Below are 20,557 nucleotides of genomic sequence, written 5' to 3'. Positions count from 1 at the left end.
CATTCAATCTCGTGGAGAGCGGTGGTTCAAAAATGCTGAAATTTCCAGCACGCTCGCAATTCGCACCCAACTCTCTCTTTGTCTCTTTCTCCCTCACGTGCGCGCATTTTTGCGAAACTTTCGGCATCCTGAGCGCGATCATCGACACGCAAAATTCCGAATCGAAAGCGAGGAGTTCGCCCAGTATCAACATTTTGTACATCCCGCATTTCGTCCCGTTGTTTTAATATCCCTTTGACGCAATGGCAGCAGGCCATGTCCGCCGGGGTTTTTGCGCCGAAAATATTAAAATGGGTGGAGGGATGGAGAAAACACACACAGTATAGCACACGTATGCCCACACAAACATACTTGCGCGCGCGCGCGCACACACAAATATATTTGTACGCATACACGAAAAAGGTGGCAAGCAAGGAGAGCGGAACCGTACATCAATGGCTATCCAAAACGCGTTTAGATTCCTTGCGATTAAAATGTAGTGTAAACGGCTTTTACTGCCGCTACTCCCTGGTGTCCTCTACTCGTTTTTTTTTATTTCCGGTAAAACTGGTCGTTGCACTCTTTCGCGAGTTAGCGCGATGCAGTCAGACTTCGGAAAACACGCGCATCGTTCTCAAAACGGGGTGAATTGTAGTTGTAGTCCGCCAATATCGACAAAATTGGCTGTTACAGTTGCATTCATTTTGGAAAAAAAAAAAAAATGATAAAGATGTATAAATTATATATATATTCTATATATTTAAACGATATATAAAAAAAATAAAAGAAGTAATAATATCAGAAGAAAGGTGTACAAATAAAATTGTTATCGATAACAATGACAACTCGATGAGATTTTCCCACGGACATGGCGTCCACGTAGCGTTTTGTCGCCCAATTTAAAGTTTCTCCCGGTCATCAAGCTCCTGTTGTTTCCGGGATGATCGAAAGAAATAAGTAGAGGAGTAGAGACTCTAACGAGTCAGGACAACGCGATCTCGTGCTGAAAGGAAAGTTAAAAGCGCGCGAAAAAAAAAGAAAAGAAAAACTTAAAGTATCGACTATGAGAGTCGGGGAGAGGGGAGAGTCTAGATGCGCTATCGTCGTTGGCGTCGTCGAGTCAAGTTAATGCACCGGAGACTGGCCACACGCAGTCGTGCATACGAACGACGAGGCGCGTCGTACGACATGCAAATACCGTCGTATAATTGCTGGTGTCACGCAATCGACTCGACAGCGCCGCGACGACGACGGCGACGACGGCGACGGTGACGATATCGACGACAACGACGACGACAACGACGACGACAATGACGACAATGACGATGACGTTTTGACACGAAGCCGTATCCGTTCCCCAGCAAAAAAACTGTATATCGGAAAACATTTGTTAACGATAGAACAGGAAGTTCACGAGCATCTCGCACGAAATCGACGAGACAGAATTTATAAGACTAAACGAGTTGTTATTCGGTAGATTAATAATATCGTTTAATTGTTAATGTTATTGTTTGCGAGTTCAATCTTTCAGATATCATTATGGCAACTTATTAATCGTCTAATGACAAATCTAAATATTTAGTACTATTCAGGTTCAATATTTTAGTATTCAACGTGACAGAATTTTAATTAATATTAATGAAACTAATAATTATAATTTTACGTAATTTAAAAATAGAAAAAATAGTAAAATAGAAAAAAATAGAAAAAAAATTGTTTCTTCATTTAACTTAAATATCTCGAGATGCATTATAAACGTTCAACTTTAATGTTCAGAGTGTCTGCTCACGTCCGCAGAATCAGAAAATAAAGTTTCTATAAAATAAATATACACACATACATTTTTTTTTTTTTATTAATACAATTCATTTACGTACGTCGTGTGAAAACGTCTACTCCGCAAATTTTGACAGCAAATCTTTATCTCGCAGTGCTATTTGCCCCAACGTCCAAATTTCCAAGTGAAAATGGTCGAGCAATAGGGAGGACAGGGAGTACAGCCAGCAATAAGCGCGGCGATGTCGTAAACGACATTAATCCGCGCCACCCCGGAGAAGTGCATTTATAAGCCAACCCCGGTTTCACGCCGCACTGAGGATAATTTACACTCACGTGGTGCACCAACCGCATAATTTAAAACGTTGATTTACGCGCTCTATTAGTTCGACGATTACATTTCAACGAGTTTTTCTGTTTTTTCCTTCAATATCGCGTAATATTAATTACTGAATGCAATACAGCAGAAATTGCTATTTTATAGCAATAAAATGTACTTAAACGTACTCATGATTTCGTAGCAATATAAAGAAAGATGATTATATTGACTCTTGAATGAAAATAAAAATGAATATCTTGAAATCCAAATAATATAAGCATAATAAATTATTTTTTATTTCGAAATGTCAAGCAAATGTAATATTAATTATAAATATTAAAATCCTACTAACATAAATTCTAATAAAAATTGACGCAACTAGTTTTTTTTTCAAAATTATTTCCAAAAATTGAATTAAATACGTAGCGATTTTAACGACTTGAAATTATTGCGCGTTGTGCGCGGTTATTTCTTTCTACACTCTTATAGGAAAAAAATATTTTACAACATCCAAGATTAATCGGGTACGTTCGTCGCCACAATTCGATCAATGTTAAAGAGTCAGCCGGTCGGAGGAAGAAGAGCAGGCGCATAAAGGTGGAGCGTCGCGCCACGACGGAGAGGTAGGAGGGAATGTTGGTGCCGTTGCACTTGCGTCGTTGCAATCGCATTACATCGTCGCGACCGCGATGCATACGAAGTAATCTCGTCGCGGTGGGCCCAGACAAGCTGTCGCCGCGGCGCATTCTTGCGGGTGGCTTTAGACGAACAAAGACGGAGATACGCACACCGCTCGAACGTGCGAAAATGAGAACAAGAAAATCAGGATAAAACAGTTAGACCAAGACAGTCGGAAATGCGCAATCGGGAAATTTCAGAGATATGAAAACGACAGACGGAGGCGGACGAAGATGGCAGTCGATAACATTCAGAGAAGCTTGATGCCTCTATTGTAAATTGCAGCGGCGTGAAAAGCACGAAGGGGAACATCCTTCCCACCGTTGCAATTTTCGTGCTTCTTTTGTAGTGCATAAACGATTTATTACATCTACTTCCAGCACAGCGCTTAACTATTTTTTTTTTCACTCTTATATTTATGATTGCGCGATATACATTTTACTACGCAAAGTTTCTCTCAAGTTTCATCCTCAAGACTACCTTTATAGCATTTACTTTGCACCTGCAACGCACAATTTCCTCGGCATTTTATATACTACATTGTAATACTGCATAAACGTGAATGTATAAAGAAAAACGTTATACCGTCCAAGCTTGCTAATTCACTAATAGTAACATCACCGCGCTACTTTGAAATTCCTATACCTTCGTTCTTCTATCTAATTCCTGAATCCTCTTTGTCCCTCGTCCGGCTGGAGTTAATTATTCATGCGCTCCATTTTGCCACGTTTTACTTTCATGACCGCTAATAACTCGGGATCTGCGTCTAATCGAATTTATGCAAATGACAATTAGATGTATACAGATACGTTTTGCCCGCACATGTATCCTCGTATACACGTTCGCATATACATGTACACCGGATGGAACAATTTACCGGAATTACTCGGTTGCCTTTGTTGTCTCGATAAATATGCAAAAATGTTTCGCATAGAAATTGGTTAGAAACAGAACAATACTTACAATGTAAAAGCAACACTATTAGCGCATAAAATTCTTAAATGGCACAACAAAATGTAACAAAGAGAATAATATGTAAAAAAATTGCTTGTTTAATACGACAAATTGTAAAAAGTTTAACCTGTCATGGACAAAAATTATTTCAGAAATCCGGTTATCACAATTATTTGGAAAATGCACAGAATTACATATGAAAAGCGCGCTGTTTCATTATCTAGCTGTCATCTGTACTTATATTAACATTAACGAATTTTAATTAAAACGCCTCGTTATAGCAGGTAGCATATGTTCGGATAATTAGCGCCCTGTATATCTTGGATGTTTTTGATTTCAGCTATGGTTCGCGTTTCGTGATACATCCGGCTAGTATTTAAATATATACACTAAATTTACAATTCTGGCAATTCTCAAATTGTACAAAAACACATCCAGTAGAGGAAAATTTGAAACAAGAGAGAAATAGAATGATAAAAAGAGCAGATTGCACTATCAATTGACTGTCGTACATAAAATAGAAATAAACGGAATGCTTCAAAAATGTAACAAAAGATACGCAGTTTATTTTATTATAAAATCCATCTACTTTGTTAAAAAATTGTGAATGCAACAAAAGATACGCATTTTATTCTATTATAAAATCTATTTGCTTTCTTAAAAAGCGCAATAATTAATTGGATAAAGAATGAAATATTTGAAAAATAAAATGGAAAACTGTAAGGTTTGCGCAACTTTTTCAAAGTGGATTCCAGCAAATGGATACTTTAGAAGCGGACAGCTTTTAAAACTTAACAACTATTTCGAGGCAAAGTTTTGTTTGATTTAACTTGATGCACGGCGAAACGCGAAGGTTAAACAAGCATTAACGTAGATGCATAAATCGTAGATGCACCATAACATAATTCACATTGCAGACGACATTACTCACCGGCAAGAACCCCGGCCATGTAAACCGCGGCGATCCTCAGGCTTCCGTGAACCATTTCCAAGGGAAGTCCCACGACCACCTGTACCCCCAGGTTAAACAGCAGGTGAAGCCATCTGAAAAAAATGTAACCGCGCGGTAAATTACTAAGGCATGTCAATTGTTCTGTTGGAGCACGAGATGCTCAGGAATTTAATTCAATTACGGCACAATTTGCATACAAGCAACCTCTGGAATACGTCTATGACGTACTCCATTATTGCAAGATCAATCGCAGCAGCTACGCCATGTACAGCTACAGTAAATTACAATATTAATACAATATTAAACCTCTTTTCAAATATAAATGTGCAATAATCATTATGGAACCATTAAAAATCACCTACTATTTAATTATTATAAAATTATTTCAGAAATAATTGTCATAGCGACGCAGAGTGTCATGGTCATTTATGTATAGCGAAATCACTATATTATAAAGTAATTAGATACGGAAAACTTTCTCTTTCGCGTAACCGTCGCAAAGTTTAACCGCGAAACCCGAGTTAACACGTCGGTACAACTTCAGTCGCCGAAGATCTCGGAAGTTCGCGATGTAGATCCGAGAAGGGAGAGGTTGTCGTTAATCGTGAATTATAACGCCGCGGGGCAGTCGGCTATAGTTTTAATTAGGAACATCTCGTTAACGATGTTCCCCTCGCCGTGGTAGATAAGGCTCGACGACGGAGCCGGCCAGACTGGCGGGGGAAGAAGAAGAAAAGTCGAAAATGCGACGAGTGCGATTCGCGGTGGATTCCGCGCAGGCGGCTCGTGACTATCGGCGCGGCCAAGAGAATTACGGTAATTGTGCCTCTCTGCTCTCTACTCTTCGGAACGGCACGGCGGAGGGAGGGAGTGGATCGCAGCCAAACAATATTCTTATTCGCTCGGGGCGTCGTTTCGACAGGAGTGCCGCCGAGAAGGTTACGGAAAGCGCCGCGGAGTGAAATAATTGCGAGATACCAGCCGCGGTCGGGGGAAAGTTTTATCAGCGACTTCTGGGCCGCAGAAGCACGAAAATCCGATACCCGGCCGTTATCGCGAAACTTCGGCCGACTAATTATTACATCTCGCCGAGGCGCTCGCGCGAGCGCGCGCGCGAGAGAGAGCATGGACGCGATGTCAGACGAAGGCAACAATAAATCTCGGAGGAAACAGCGTAGTTTCGCAGTTTCATAAAATACCGCGAATAAAACGGAGGGAAATAAACGTTTACGCCACGAGGTATCTCGGCGTCGTTGGGTCGAAATTAGAACCGAAGCCGGAGGGATTTCGAGCGAATTCGGCAGCGAAGCGGTTGGAACAAAAGCGAACGATAAGAGGGAGAGCGATACGATCGAGACGTTGATCCTCGGATAATTCGGCCGACCATCCGTGGCTATCGGCGAAAGAAAGCTCCGTGAGGAAAGGGACCGCGGAGCAATTATGAATATTATCTCTCTGGTAAGGAGGAACTTTCTAAGCTCGGAGAATGATCGTTCTTCTTATCTATCGCGTCACACGCTCGGGAGCGTGGAAAATCTCGGAGAGCGATTCCAGTTGACACGGTCGCGAGATCTAGGTTGTCGTGAGAGCGCGCGCGACAAATGCCGTACTATTATCTTTTATTATAGTACAAATAATTCTACTGTAATACAACTTGGTTATATCAAGAATTAAAAGCACTTTATTCTAATCTACGGGAGCACGTTACTTTTTCTTAGGAATTTTCTATCTGGATAAAAAATTATTTTAATGAGAAGTAGACATGTGCTATGAAAATATAATTAATAATGAAATAGGAAATAAATGGACAAAATCTGAGTTTTATAATTTAAGTATTTTAAATATTGAAGATCATTATTTTAAATACTTGAATATTTAAAGTACTCACTCAAGAAAAATTGAGATTTTCTTAATGCTGTAAAAAATTAAATTTTTAATAACAGAGTAAAAATAAACTAAAAAAATGTTATTAAATAAAAATATAATCTTATTCACACAACTTTCATATGTGTATAGTTTATTTAAAGTGTTAATATTAAACCCATTTCCTAATTTTATGTACTTTGCAAGGTCTATCTGATATATTCTGTAAGTAATTCCCCTACATGAGTTTTTTTATAAATCGAGATGCTTTATCAAGTTATTTTATTTTTTAGAGACTTATATAAGTTCGATACACTTGCAAATCATATACTTTAGCTTTCTTAATTTTTAATTCACGAAAAGTTCTCAACATTTTTTACTTTTATTATTATCAAATTTTTTAATATCACATATCACAGAATAAATACGCTTATTACAAAAAATTAACTGTCGACAAAGTAGGCACTTATTCTGTGACAAATTCCTGTATGTACATTCTCTTAATTTAAGCGTGTCTCCGTTAAATCGGTGACGTGAATTTCTTGCGTCCATTGGATTTTTCCTGGTGGAACGAGACTCGATTAAAAAGAGAAAGAAAGATTCCGTAAAAGTCTCTTTGCACCAGGACACGATCGACCGCAATTAGCCTGCGTATACCGTAGACTCGTAGCCACGACGTGCGCCTAGGAAGCGACCAATTTGCATCGAGTACGAGAGTCTAACAGTCTTCGTGCGCCCTGTCGCAATGCGGTCAAATGGAAAGAATGCGATCGCGCGCATTGAATCGCTCGAGCGTCGTTCGCAAGCGCGTCGCCGCCGGTCATCGACGGACCTCATCGACAGAAATGGATGCCACGATCTTGGGACTCCTGCGGTCGTCGCCATTACCAAGGAACGAAGTCAAGATAGAAGGCAGAGGAGCGGGGGAGGGAGGCAAGCGAGGCAATCGTGATTAGGTCAGAATTAAATCAACGCTCGGAATTCCAACGGGTTTCTTGCCGCCTCGTTGCCGCGCGAATGCAAATGGCGAATGCCCCGATCGCGGGGGCGGAAAACCGGAGGTCGCCGCCGCGTCGGGACAGACGTGATGTATAGGCGTCGATACGTTTTCAGAATGCAATCATCGGAATGGGAACGCGCGTAAGGAGGCGTCGCGTCGCACCCGAGCGTGGGAGGGAGGTTCATAAATTTTCGGCTTTGCCATCGATGGTATCCGCCAATGGAACTTCGACTGGACTTTTACACATACGAGTGGTCTCTTCTCCAGCATACCATATGGACGATCGTAAGTTCTCTGTAAATATTTATTTCCACTTTACATGTCTGACGAGCAAAAATTTCGTTCGATCGATCAACTTCTGACAGTTTAGGCGTCATAATTCGAGACGGACAAAATTTATATGATATCGACTGATGTTTTTATAAAATCGTTTCTCATTGTGGAACAGGTATGAATTTTTTATACTAATGTAGCTAATAATTGTACAACGTTAATGAACTAAATATCTTCACTTGACATGTATTTTCTCTGTTTCTTTATTCAAATATTATTTTTCTATTGTATTTATCTATTTATATATGATATTTAATAGAACGCAATGTTGAGCTTCATTATTACATATGAATAAGAGGGACGGTAAGCGGATCAAGCGCATAAATTAATACTTCAGCGGAATCAATATGCATACCCCAGCGACGTGTACGATAAAACGGCGTCTGCCACTGAACAATGGCCTGTACTTCTCCCGTAATCAGCAAAATCTGCTCTCAAGACATTCGAGTCACGATAAGGTTCTCAGACCAACCACGCGCCAATTTCGGTTAATTGGATACCAATTAGTTGAATCTCGAGCATTGCGACGTCGGACGAATTACGACGGAGTTCTCAGCTTTCGCGCGTATGATATTCCCCCTATTCGCCAAGCTTTTTCCACAGCCATCTGTTTTGGTCCACGACAGAAGGACGTGGTGGTGTCGTTCCAGGACCGAATTTTCATTCGACGAATACGAATGACGGTAACCGGCCTCCTACGACGGGTATCTATTCGTTTTATCGTTTTCGTCGTGTCGTCCGGGTAGAGAGAAGGACCGACGGGCTTCCAATTTCGACGATTGCGTACTTACGATGAATCACAATGCGATCGATATCTACTCATAGATTGCTTCTCCCAAAAAATACTGAATGGGATTCCGAGGATAAAGTACGATCGGTTTAAATAAAGTTCTTTTTATTGATGTTATTTAATTCCAAATGTACTTTACTTTAATGGCAAGAACTTCAGGCAAAGTACATTTGAGACTGCTGCAAAAATAATCGTATAAAGATCTAGATATTTAAATTCCCATTGAGCATTCTTTAACATTTTTATTAAGGAAAGAATCGTCTCCATATTCGCGGAGACCAAAGAAAAAAAGTATTAACTTATCTTGAAAGAAATTAAAATTTAAGGCACAATAATTACGGGAACCTTTGGGTGATAAAACCGATAGCGTCTCGACGTATCTAGACAGTTGCGTTTAATTCGACAATTCGCGATAATTCGCGGAAAACCAGGGTCATGTGAAAACGGATCAAAAGTATTATCGAACACAGTCGGTGTCGGTAACTTCGTACGAAACGAGAACGAGGGGATAAAGTTCCCGAGCAAGTTGACTCTAATGTTCCACGGCGCAAGTGGTTTCGTCAGCGTCTCTAACTACTTGCTAGTAGTTAATTACGCGCCGAAAACTTCTTACTTACGAAAGACGAAGGCGTGGACGAGCCCGTCGACAGTGATGTCTCAGCAGTCGGAGGCTGCTGAGTTTGTCTCGGGGAAATCACCACTTCAATTCTATCGACAGATTCTTTGACCAATTCGGCGTAAATCTCTCCTCGACTTGTCGTGGCGTTGACAGTTCTCGAGTTATAAACGATCGAATGTAAAGGAAGTTTGGCAGATTGAGAGTCTCCGACGTGAGATTAAGTAGCTCATCATATCGTAACTTTTTTTAAATGTTCGAGTAAACTTCTTTTTTCTTCGGAATTCTAACGAGATATCATTATCATTTGCTGCATATATTACCGAATAATTTTTATCTGACGGTAATTAATTGCAATTCCGTAATGATCGTTTTTAGGAAGGAAACTAAATGTAATCGCGTGTGCAATTTGTTTGGCAATCTTCCACGAGAATTTTCATTCTCGTGGAGGACGGGCTGGCGAAAGTTTCGATCCACGTGGCGCGCGTCGCGTGCACGAGGGACGAGGGATATCTCGGTGATATTAAGGAGCACAGCCTCTGGCGCATTTATGCGACATTAAAAGGACTCGCGGCATAATGGTGTGTCGCCGCGCTCGTCGCGCATGCATAATGCCGCATCGGCAGCGCGCGAGTGACGAGGGCTTATAAAAGCGATGGGATGGTGGACATCGTTATTTAAATTGAGTTACGAGTCGAGAGATTCGGGCGTATTCTCCTTTTTTCTCTCCTACTCCACGGTAGGGAACTTTGGCATGATTTACGGAGCCCGAAAGAGATGCCACATTCGCGAGCGTTCTCACGAAAGACGGTGCATTATATTACGTCTGCGTGTTGTATCACTAGTAATAGTATATATGTAGATTTTTTTGTAAAAAAAGAATTTTCAGTGTTTTAATAAAACGTGAATATTCTATTCAATTTTTTCCCCCATATTTCCAATAAATGAAGTAACAGCGAGAGAAAGAGTCAATTTTAGTAATACTAAATTAACTAAATTTAATCTACAAGTAAATAATATATAAAATATTTATATACATTTATATAATTTAAATTATTTAAATTTTAATTTAAAATAACTTCTTTTCACATGACTATTCACGAGATAAGAATGTATCGAACATACAGTTCTTGCAAAGTAAATAAAATTTGGAAACGTGTTAATATTAACACTTCATTAAATCTTATATTCATATTAAAAGTTGTGTGAATAAGTTTACATTTTTATTTAATAACATATTTTTATGATTTATTTACTCTATTTGTTATTAAAAATTTTTTCTTACAACATTAAGAAAAATCTCGATTTTTTTGTGTAAATATTGTACTTTAAGTATTCAAGTATTTAAAATAACTATCTTAAATATTTAAAATACTTAAATTAAAAAACTCTGATTTTTTTCATTATTTCTTATTTCATTATTAATTATATTTTCATTAAAGCAGATGTTTCCTTCATACTGAAATAACTTTTTATCCACATAGAAAATCACTGCCAAATTTTTTCTCCTACTTTCAAATGCAATATAAAACAATTTGTAATGTTTCTATAATTTTCTCAATGTTCTAAGAAATGTCCTATACATCCTTAAAATTCTTACATATCAATCTGTTTTATGAAAACATCGACTGCTTAGCATGCTATTTACCGAGAAAAATAAAAATCCTTCGTCGTGTTCTTGCAAACCATGCTTTTTTTTGAATACGGACGTCACGCGTGTCCGGCGACAATTGCGACGAGGGCGCGCAACAAAGAGTCCTCGTGAATTCAAGCTTGATTCGCTTCGAATCGATGTAGCGCTGGCGACGAAATACGGAAGCGTGTCCCGTGTCTCGAGCTACGCGATCCTTTCGGCGCGGTTCGTATTTTGCGGACTCGGCGATACCATTGTGTCTGCCCCGACAACGCTGTCGCGCGCGTTGACTTCCCGCAATTACGGCGATTGTCTCGATTTTTCCGCGCTTCCGGCTTTCCCACGGGCGCCGCGCGCGAACGTGGAGGAACGGAGAGGAAGAGGGAAAGAAGGGGGCAGAAAAGGAGACGGGGAGAAATAGGACGGAGACACGACTTCGGAGCACGACGGCAAAGACAGTTTTCACATTAATAACGGAGGAAGCTCGATAACGTCTGGCGGAGGTAACGGGCGTTACGCGGAGACGGAAAAAGGCGCTCGATAGCGCGGGCCATCTTGTTTTTATAATTAATCGCCTGTCGCCCGGCTGAAGCGTCAGGCTTTTTACTCGTCGATTATGGATCGCGCTTTTGGTCTCTTCTGGCAGCTCGTGTGTCACCGCTGATGCATTATACCGCTTATCATAACACCGATTTATACCAATTAGCGTAACCGACACGTAATGCTCGCGCGTACATGGCCGATCGGAGGATCACTGCATGGATGCGCATCGATAACGCAAACAAAAATCAAAATAAAAAAAAAAAACTATGATCGCTTCATTATTCTTATTCCTTGCTGCGCAATATACGGCTTCCTCGGGACGCAATTCTAAAATATATCTACCCACACGCGCGTAGAGCATCCTCCCCGGAGAGAATCCGTCCCTCGAACGAATTCATCAGCTTCTACGGAATTTATCTTCGACTTAGCGGGCGCGTTACCACGTACCTTACCGCTCTCGAGCTCTTTCGGGATCACGTAATGCTCGGCGAAAATGACTTTTGATGGACGCGTACAGGGCGTTGTTCGCATTAATAATCCAACAGCCGCGAGAGCGCGAAAGAAGTAACCGGTAAAAAAGAAGACAAAGATGCAGCGAATCGCGGAAAGAAGTTTAAAGAAAGAGAAAAAGTAGAAACTAGTAGAATATTACACTCCAAGACTAAAATCCCGTTTGAATAATACTATGACAATGCTGCAACGTTATAGTACTGGCAGTTAAGTTCTAGCAGCATCAAAAGCTCGTGAGCACAAACAAATTACATATAAGTAATAAAAAGACGTATAATATTATAAATAACAAGGTTAGTATCATTAGATTAAAAAAAAGAGGACGGTTATAGAAGAAACGTTACTAGATATTGACCCACAAATTTAAAGGAAAGTAGAAAAAAAAATAGGGTGAAGATAAATTTGAAATAAAACGCGCAGAATGTAAAAAAAAGTAAAAGATAAAAAAAACGACGCGTTGGACGAGGAAAGCCTAACATCAGAAATGGAGTAAGGGGAGCAAAGAGAATAATAGAAAAGAAGGAAGGGAATGAAAGGAAGAGAAGGGGAACGAAGATTGGGCGAATATATGCTTTCTATAGGAAGGAAAACAGCGGTGAGGTCACTCTTATCGCCGTTTCCATACGCACGTACGGAAAACGGTCGTCTTATCTGGCGTTTCCATGAATAATTTAGAGAGCTTCGCGCGTTGAAAACTTCTAGTTGGCGATAAAGAGAGAGGGGAGAGAGAGAAAGAGAGACACAGATAGAGAGATAGAGAGAGATAGAAGAAGCACAGAGTCGGCCGTACGATCTCATCTTTCGATCTCCTTTCTTCTCGTGACAGTAGGGAAAAGGTGTAGAAATGTTGATGCGTCCAGAAGAATATCAGGGATAGGAAAAAAGAAACGCGCGCCAAGAGAGGAACAAAAAAGTCATTCGGCAGGATAGAAAGGGGAGGAAGACAAAAAACTATCGGAGAGAGCGAGAGAAAGGAAAACGAGAGCAAAAGGCACGGTGGAAAAATAGCTGCGAGCGAAGAAAGCCGCCACCTTCTCCCTACGCTCCACTTTCCCGCGGCGTAGGAGAGTGACGCGTGCCGCAACGCTTATACAATTTTGTTTCTTTGTGTGGAGCGCCGCGTGAATTAAATCGATGTAATGTCAAGCGAAGGTGCGACAATGCGACACGTGGTCACAGGGATTGCAATTAGCTGTAATTAATCATGACTTAATGCCTAACGTCCGAGATAGACGCAGGTGGTTGATCGCGGATGCAGGTGCGCATCTATTTCGTCTCGTGTACGCGTAAAGTATCTTACATTTTACGGTTTCATAAAGATCCTGTAAAGAAAAAGGAGCTTAAATAAGACAAGATAAATTAATATGTTCTTTATATGTTCAATTTTCTTCTAAAGTCTTCAGTATTCGCTTCGAAATTTTATCTCCAACACGTACGTGGCAGCAATTTTATATTTTAAATATACAAAGAAAAATTTCTTATCAACAACAAAATACGCTGCCAAATAATACGTGCGGAAAGAATGGTTTTTAAGTGTTTAAAAATTTAATTAAATACTAATCTGAAAATAACTTTGCTGGACCATAAAAATAATTATAAAAGACGATTAACTATAATGAGTAATGCTGCAAAAAAATTTGACATTCTAGTAATTAGTTTGAGCGTTCTACATAATTATTTTGATGGTTTAAAAAAAAATTACTTTCAGATCTGTATCCAGCTAATTTTTAGATACTTTAGACAGCTATCCTTTCCCTCTCGTGTACATTTTATTTTCTTCATCTATTATTTTATTATATATAATTTATATATTTTCCTTTTCTTACGTTTATTTTCCTTTATATTTTTCTTAGAGCTAACATTCTTTTCTCAAATGTATTTCGCTAAATTCAGATATGTTTGCGACCTGTGTTTTCTATTGTTTACAAAACGTAAAAAGCATATTACACATCTTTTTGAACAATAAAATTGTGCTGAACTAAATTCGCAGCGTACGCACGAAACGTGTACGGTAGGCTGATTCTGCAAGTCTGACAAAAAAAGGGAGCGAAAAAAGGAGCGAAATGCACGGCGGGAACGTGGTTTATCTTGATCCCTTTTTCGAGCAGCCGTAATCATAATTCGCGTTGCTCCGCGCTGCGACGCCATTGTCGATTTCAGAGTTTCACCCTGTTTTTTTTTCCCCCCTCAATAATACAACTCGCATTACTGCAAATGTGATATCACAGTGTTAAATGTAATATCACAAAAACGAATGATATTTGAACCGTGGTGACGCTTAAATTTAGTTTTGTAATTGAACGCCGACGTAATAGCAATAGCGCGCTCAGAAAATAATGGAATCTGTGTCTGTACGCCGTAAACCTTTTATTCGAGATAATCGGGAACCAAGACTGTTCGGTAAATGCAATTTTCGAATGATACGAAAAATGCATTCTTCACGGTCGTCGTCGTTTTAAAGTTCCACGAAGGTTTTATTGACTCTCAGCTTTCTCTCTCTCTCTCTCTCTCTTTTTCTTTCTCTCGTATTTTTCTAGCCGCAAATTCGCCTGCGACGTCCTCGATAACTTGAATGCGCACTGACGCAGATTTGCTTTTGTATCCATTAGTGCGAAAAACGTTTGTTTGGGACGTTACATAAAGTCGTATCAGTACGTGATATAAAAGCAAAGTTGTGTTCATATTGCATTGGTGTTTCTCTCTCTCTCTCTTCGTGTAGTGGTAGAGAAAATTAATGATGTGCTTGCATATCATGAAGCAAAGAGAGAATTAAATTGCCGACGTGTTCTGACGGGGCACGAGGATAACGCGGCATTGAGAGATTCGATCAAAATTCAATATCATCGAGACGTGACGCTACAAATATGTCCGTTAAATACGTGTACGGTATAATAGACGAGAGACGTGTTTGCAATTATGGAAACAGCTAAATCGTGAGAAATATAGAAAAGAAAAAATAGGAATACGCGCCAAAACGTATTTACGGCACGAACACCAATCGATTATCGTGAATGAAGAAAATCATGAAGACTCACCCAGCGTGCAGGAACATGTAGAAGGCGAACCTCCAGAGCTCTAGCCGCTTGTCCGGTCTGTAAATGAAGACACTGTCGATCGGCACCGGCCCGGAGGGATTCACCTCACCCATCGCCACTGTGTAGTACGTGAAGAAACCAAGCTGTAACAAAAAAATGAGATATCAATAATAAAAGACGCGCGAGACAGATATGCGATAAATGAAGGACCTCCGCAATAAAGCTTTGCGAGCACCAAATTTATTGATTAAATTTAAGAAAAAAAAAAAAAAAAAATGCTATTCAAAAGTGGCATTACTACATTAATATTTTCTTTTAGCCTTAAGGTATCACAGATATTCTGTATCTAACTGATTTCATTTATAAGTGAAATTTATCGAAACTTCAAAGTTAATTAAATTACATTATATTTGATTTTTTGTAGAATAGGTATTTGTTCTAGAAATTTGAAAGTATGTTTTTAAATTTTTAGAACAACTTCAAATAGATGAAACAATGGTCGGAATTACGAAACCTATGTTGATACCGAAAATATACTTTTTCTCACATGGTGTCTTAAGGATTAAAATATAAAATTATTTTTAACATTATATAGATACTTTTTAATTGTATATGTAAAACGTAGAGATGTTCAAATTTCAGAAATGTTTAAATCTTATTTGTCTGCCATAATAAATGCTATTCATCCTCAAAATTGATCTTTGGTGACTTGTCCCTTGTATATCTTAGCTAGTCTATAATTCATTACATTATTTTTTTGAAGTAATGCGTCGCCAATAAATTATTCTGCTTAAAGTCTGATGTTGCGAAACAATTTTTCCTCTGCAATTTTTTCAAGTGGTTTCTTTTTCCACGCACAAAAGAATCGTAAATGATCGGGTAGTTGTAGCAAAAATACGGAAAAATATTACAGAGGAAAAGAAAGAGTGAACCAGAGAGAGTGTGTTAAAACAAGCAAGATTACTCAGCTACGCGTAGTGTTAGAATACGTGTGATGAATTAGTCACGCAATACATAAAGGTGAGCGATGCGTGCGTGTTTATATGGAAATGCGCGTCGCAACCTTGCGCGGTATTATTAAAAAAAATTAATTATTTTCCCTCGCGACATTCAGATACAATATTAACAGACCTTGATAATAAGCGTAAATTACTAACATTAAGAAAAATTAATTTTCTATTAATTATATAATAAAAGATACGTGTTATAATACTCGTTTTAATATAATCCTATCGTAAAAAAAAGAATTTTTATATAGAGCAAGATTTATTTTAAAGACAGATTAAGAACAAGAAAAATTCCCGTGTTTTTATTATAACAAAATTTGATCATTTTGGTATTGCGAATTATTCTCTTTACATGTTCAAGCATTTGAATAATATTTCCAAGCAACGTATATACAAACGAATATCAAATAATAAACATACATACATAATAGGTCCATATATAAATAATAAACATAATAATAAACAATGTGCTAAAGTCTGTCGCGCGTCTACTGAAAATCACGCAACAAAGGTTACATGATAGAACTCGACTAGAACTCATTTACCTTAATCATGCTAAGCACACCCTACTGCATTCGTCTCCTGCTCGGTGCCTGACCTCGAGGAGAATAAGGGGATGACTAAGAAAACGGTGAAATCGCGCGCACAAGTGAAATGTATGCGCATAAATTGCGCAACTCTCCGCGCAATGCCATCGGCGTTGAAAGGGTTAATCAGCGAGGCGGTAGTAACCAAAAGGTACATTGAACTCGTGTAACGGCGGCGATAAAGATGTCGACCCGCGAGCGGTTGTAAAAGCGCTCGACGAAAAGACACCGGGAAATAAATGGAAAAAAAATCGCGGGCGCGCATGCACGCATAACGCACGAATGCATCGCGTTGCGTGCAGCGTGTTAATATCTTTGCTCTGATATAAACCGCGTTTGTAGTTTATGCGACATGACATTTCGCTCTTGTGAATAAAAAAAATACGTACTGTGTAAATAAAAACATTCTACAAATTTTCCGTAGGAATTCTTTGCTCGGCACAAAAAGCTTTCTGCAAAAATTTAATTGAACATTACCCCGTTACAAAAATTTATTGAGATATTATAATATTTCACGTATAAAATTTTAAATTTCAATGAACTATAATATTGTGGTGAAATAAAATCCATCCAAAAGTAGACGTTTTTCTAATGTACCTCCGTTAATAAAATATTAATAGATATTATAGATTTAAAAAAATCTGTAAATACGAATTTTGTAAATACGAAAATTGATGCACAAAGTTCTGTCAAACGTTAAGCTGAGGGGAACTCGTTTCGAAATTCCTTTGCTTCTCATCACCGCGTTCAAAGGAATAGTAGCGACGCAACCAAAATGTAAGAAGTCTCATGTCGTGTTACGCAGACATTACGGACACGTGTCGCCGTCTCGCGTCGCGCGAGACAGGGCGGCTCTCTTTTCCCGGGACGTCGCGACGCCGGGAACTTTCGAAATTAAATCGACGGCTTTGCGGTGCGAGCGGGCGAGCCGTAAATAAAAGCGAAAGACGTAGCGGGCGTCCCGCGTGCTACATATTCGTGACTCGCGTTTGTAACCCGTGACAGGGTATACACGACGGTCGTTTACACGCCCGGATTTAATTTCGCGTTTTAGGTTCATGCAAAACTGCGAGGTCGGCGCGGCAATGAGACCGCCGCCCGTGTCGTACGTTGCCGTTGATGAATCTATCTGAGATTTGGCCTCGGAAATGCGGGCGATAGTGGGCGATTTAAAAGGATCTTCCCAAAGAGAAAGGAGAAAAAAATTACGAAGCGTTTTCACGCAACTTGCACTTGTGTTTTTGCGATTGTACAGTTGAATGTTACTTCGTGTTGAATGTGCAGATCTCCATATTGACATTCTTCTCATTCCGAATTTTTAAACGAGAAATATTTCTTTTCCATTTTATTATCTTTTCTTTTTTATATAAATTGTGAGACGTTTGAGCGTTTACAGAAATTAAAAGGCGGGCATTTAATATTGCAACCCTAACAAGAATTTCGACTTTAATTAAGATTATAAATTATATAATGCGTTATTTATTTGTTTAGTAATTATATTACATTGTATTTTATTATGATTTAATGTAGTAATTGCTGAAACATAATCGATGAATCTGATATTCGATAGATATCATCGACATTGCAATGATAATCCTGTTGAACAAAGCAGCATTATTTATGCGAAGGATCATATTCGAAACAGTCATACATTCATGGAATTTCGATTAATTTATTAATGTATATCTCACATTAATATTAATCTCTAAGCGTTGTATATTAATTATGATAATCATATTTGGTACAGCACAGGCCGAATCCGTCCGACGTCTTTCTGCGCAAAGAGACTCTCCTCGTCTGTAAAAGAACTTCGTAAAGGGATATTGCGCAAATATACAGAGACGCCGTTGCATTATACAAACTATCCGGCGTTTCGTAAATGACGGCGGCGATATTGCGCGGAAATATTAGAACGACCAAGAGTTTTTTGCTGTGATGACGACGGCGAATGGTTGTTTTGTTTAACAAGAAGGCAGCTCGAGTGATCTATCCTGTTTGTCCTACGAAATACACATTTGAGAAATAATTATTATTATAATTATCCTCACACGGTACACGATCGCGAAAATGATGTATTATATATCAAATATTTCGTTTCGTTTGAAATATTATCGTAATTGAAATAATGCACGTTTGATATTGGTATTTAGGCTGCTTCCTGATGTATTAATATTTGAATGCCTTCACGCGCGCGTATACGATCTACATGTCGATCTGGCGCCGTCGACGACAATCTCCTTTCTCGCACGCGGAAGAGAGCCCTGTTTCCTTCGCATGCGGAATTCTTTCGGCATCCGCTCGAACGTTTATTACGTCATAATGATCCCGATCGCCTAGTGAGTGAATGTAATGTTACGGGGTAGAGCGCGGAACAGCGCGATATAAATCAGCCGACGTAATATTACGTCGGGACGTGGCGCGACGGCCGCTTATACGCTGTATTGTTTCGCCAAAACCAGGGAAACATAATGGTGGAACCCTAAGCATAATACAGGCCCGCTTCGCGCCGTTCCGACGGGAGAGCAAGGAGCCCCGGAGAGCGGGCAACAAATTGGTTTTAAGACCGAGGAGCCGCGGCGCTTTCCGCCATTGTGGTTGGAGTATTAATTAGCCGGCTCGAGAATTTGTTCGCGCGCGTCTTTTCGCCCTCGCCTTCGCGCTGTCCCAAGCCTTTGTATCATCGTTAATCGTTTTTCGGCAGAGAAATCTTGAGCACAACACGATGAGTCTCACAAAGAGAGAGTTTTATTATAGCATGTATATAATGATTCTAATATTTATATAAATCCGAAAATATATAATATGGTGTTTTTCATTCAATATCCTAAAACGAAGAGAAGAGAAATAAATGATACATTTCATTGCTTTTCGCTCCATGTCACACCAAGGATTATTGTGTCCAAAATTAGTTCGTGGATTTGGCGCATACGAGATGTAAATGGAATGAAATGTATCCCACTGCTGTCGAAGTCTAATTCGTTCCGTAATTGATAAAAGCGCGCAACTAGTAACATTTATCTGCGATTATACGCGGATGCCGGGTGCAAGTGGGGAATAAACAGCACGTCGAAAATTATCGAAATACGCTCGCATGGCAGGAAGTAATTATTCGCTACAATTTCGTTTTAATTAGAGCACTTTGCGGATTTTTACCCGGTGAATAACGCAAGTAAATAATTACTCTTTCAATTGCACAAATTTGCGGTACATTTTAATGACGGTTTATTAATTGCCGCTATTGTGTATGACGATTATAAGGATTAAACCAAAACGATAGACTGATTATTATCAGAAAACAAATAAAAACTGCCGTATAATTAATAAAATAATTACTTATGCACTTGCAAAAATGGGAAACAAAATATTATAAAAATAATTTTATCTGGAAAATATAACCAAAAATTAAAATTCATTTCAAATATCTCTCGTGTTTCTTTAATATCGCACTACACCAGGTGGATTTAAAAAAATCATTTATTTTTATGATATTTTATGACATCAAAGACCACACTGTGTTAAAATCACTGTCTGATAACATTTTTTTCAGTTTTGTATGTCTAAAAATGCAATTTTTTAATTACTCCGTGAGCTATCGTGTCGGCATTGCCGCTATGTGAGTTATTCAAAATAATTAAGTTTAATTTTAATCATGTAGATTTTTAATTTACTTTATTGGTGGTTGTCCAGGGCATGTTGAGACTTAAAATTTATTCTTTTTCTGAAATATGAAGTATCAAATAAAAACAAGAAAGAAATAATATCAGGTTTCATCAGAAAAAAAAATGTTCCTACTTAGTTTCTCTGCTCATTCAAGTTGCTTCTAACAATAATTTCTGCAAATACATTCCGTTTTATTTTTAATTTATAAAATTAACATGTGATAAATTTATATAAAATCTTCGCAGCTTACTTAACCATAAAACGAGGCTTTTACGAATAAACGAATTCTCGAAGCTATCAGTTATCCTAACAAAAACAATGA

The 20,557-nt window shown here is 38.8% G+C and overlaps 1 protein-coding gene across 2 annotated transcripts in view; it reads right to left on the bottom strand.

Annotated features, from left to right (window-relative positions):
* LOC105200849 (protein rhomboid) overlaps nt 1-20,557 on the bottom strand; it is a 388,086-nt gene that overhangs the window by 18,742 nt on the left and 348,787 nt on the right. For both annotated transcript variants that reach the window (XM_039451174.1, XM_039451175.1), the window contains 2 exons: nt 14,982-15,124; nt 4,638-4,750 (listed from right to left, as the gene is read on the bottom strand). In XM_039451174.1, coding sequence (XP_039307108.1) covers nt 4,638-4,750; nt 14,982-15,124 — 256 coding nt within the window. The remainder of the gene's footprint in view (nt 1-4,637; nt 4,751-14,981; nt 15,125-20,557) is intronic.

The sequence above is a fragment of the Solenopsis invicta genome, chromosome 6 (genome assembly GCF_016802725.1).
Source record: "Solenopsis invicta isolate M01_SB chromosome 6, UNIL_Sinv_3.0, whole genome shotgun sequence".
NCBI classification, from domain to species: domain Eukaryota; kingdom Metazoa; phylum Arthropoda; class Insecta; order Hymenoptera; family Formicidae; genus Solenopsis; species Solenopsis invicta.
This window is presented reverse-complemented; position numbering and strand designations above follow the sequence as displayed.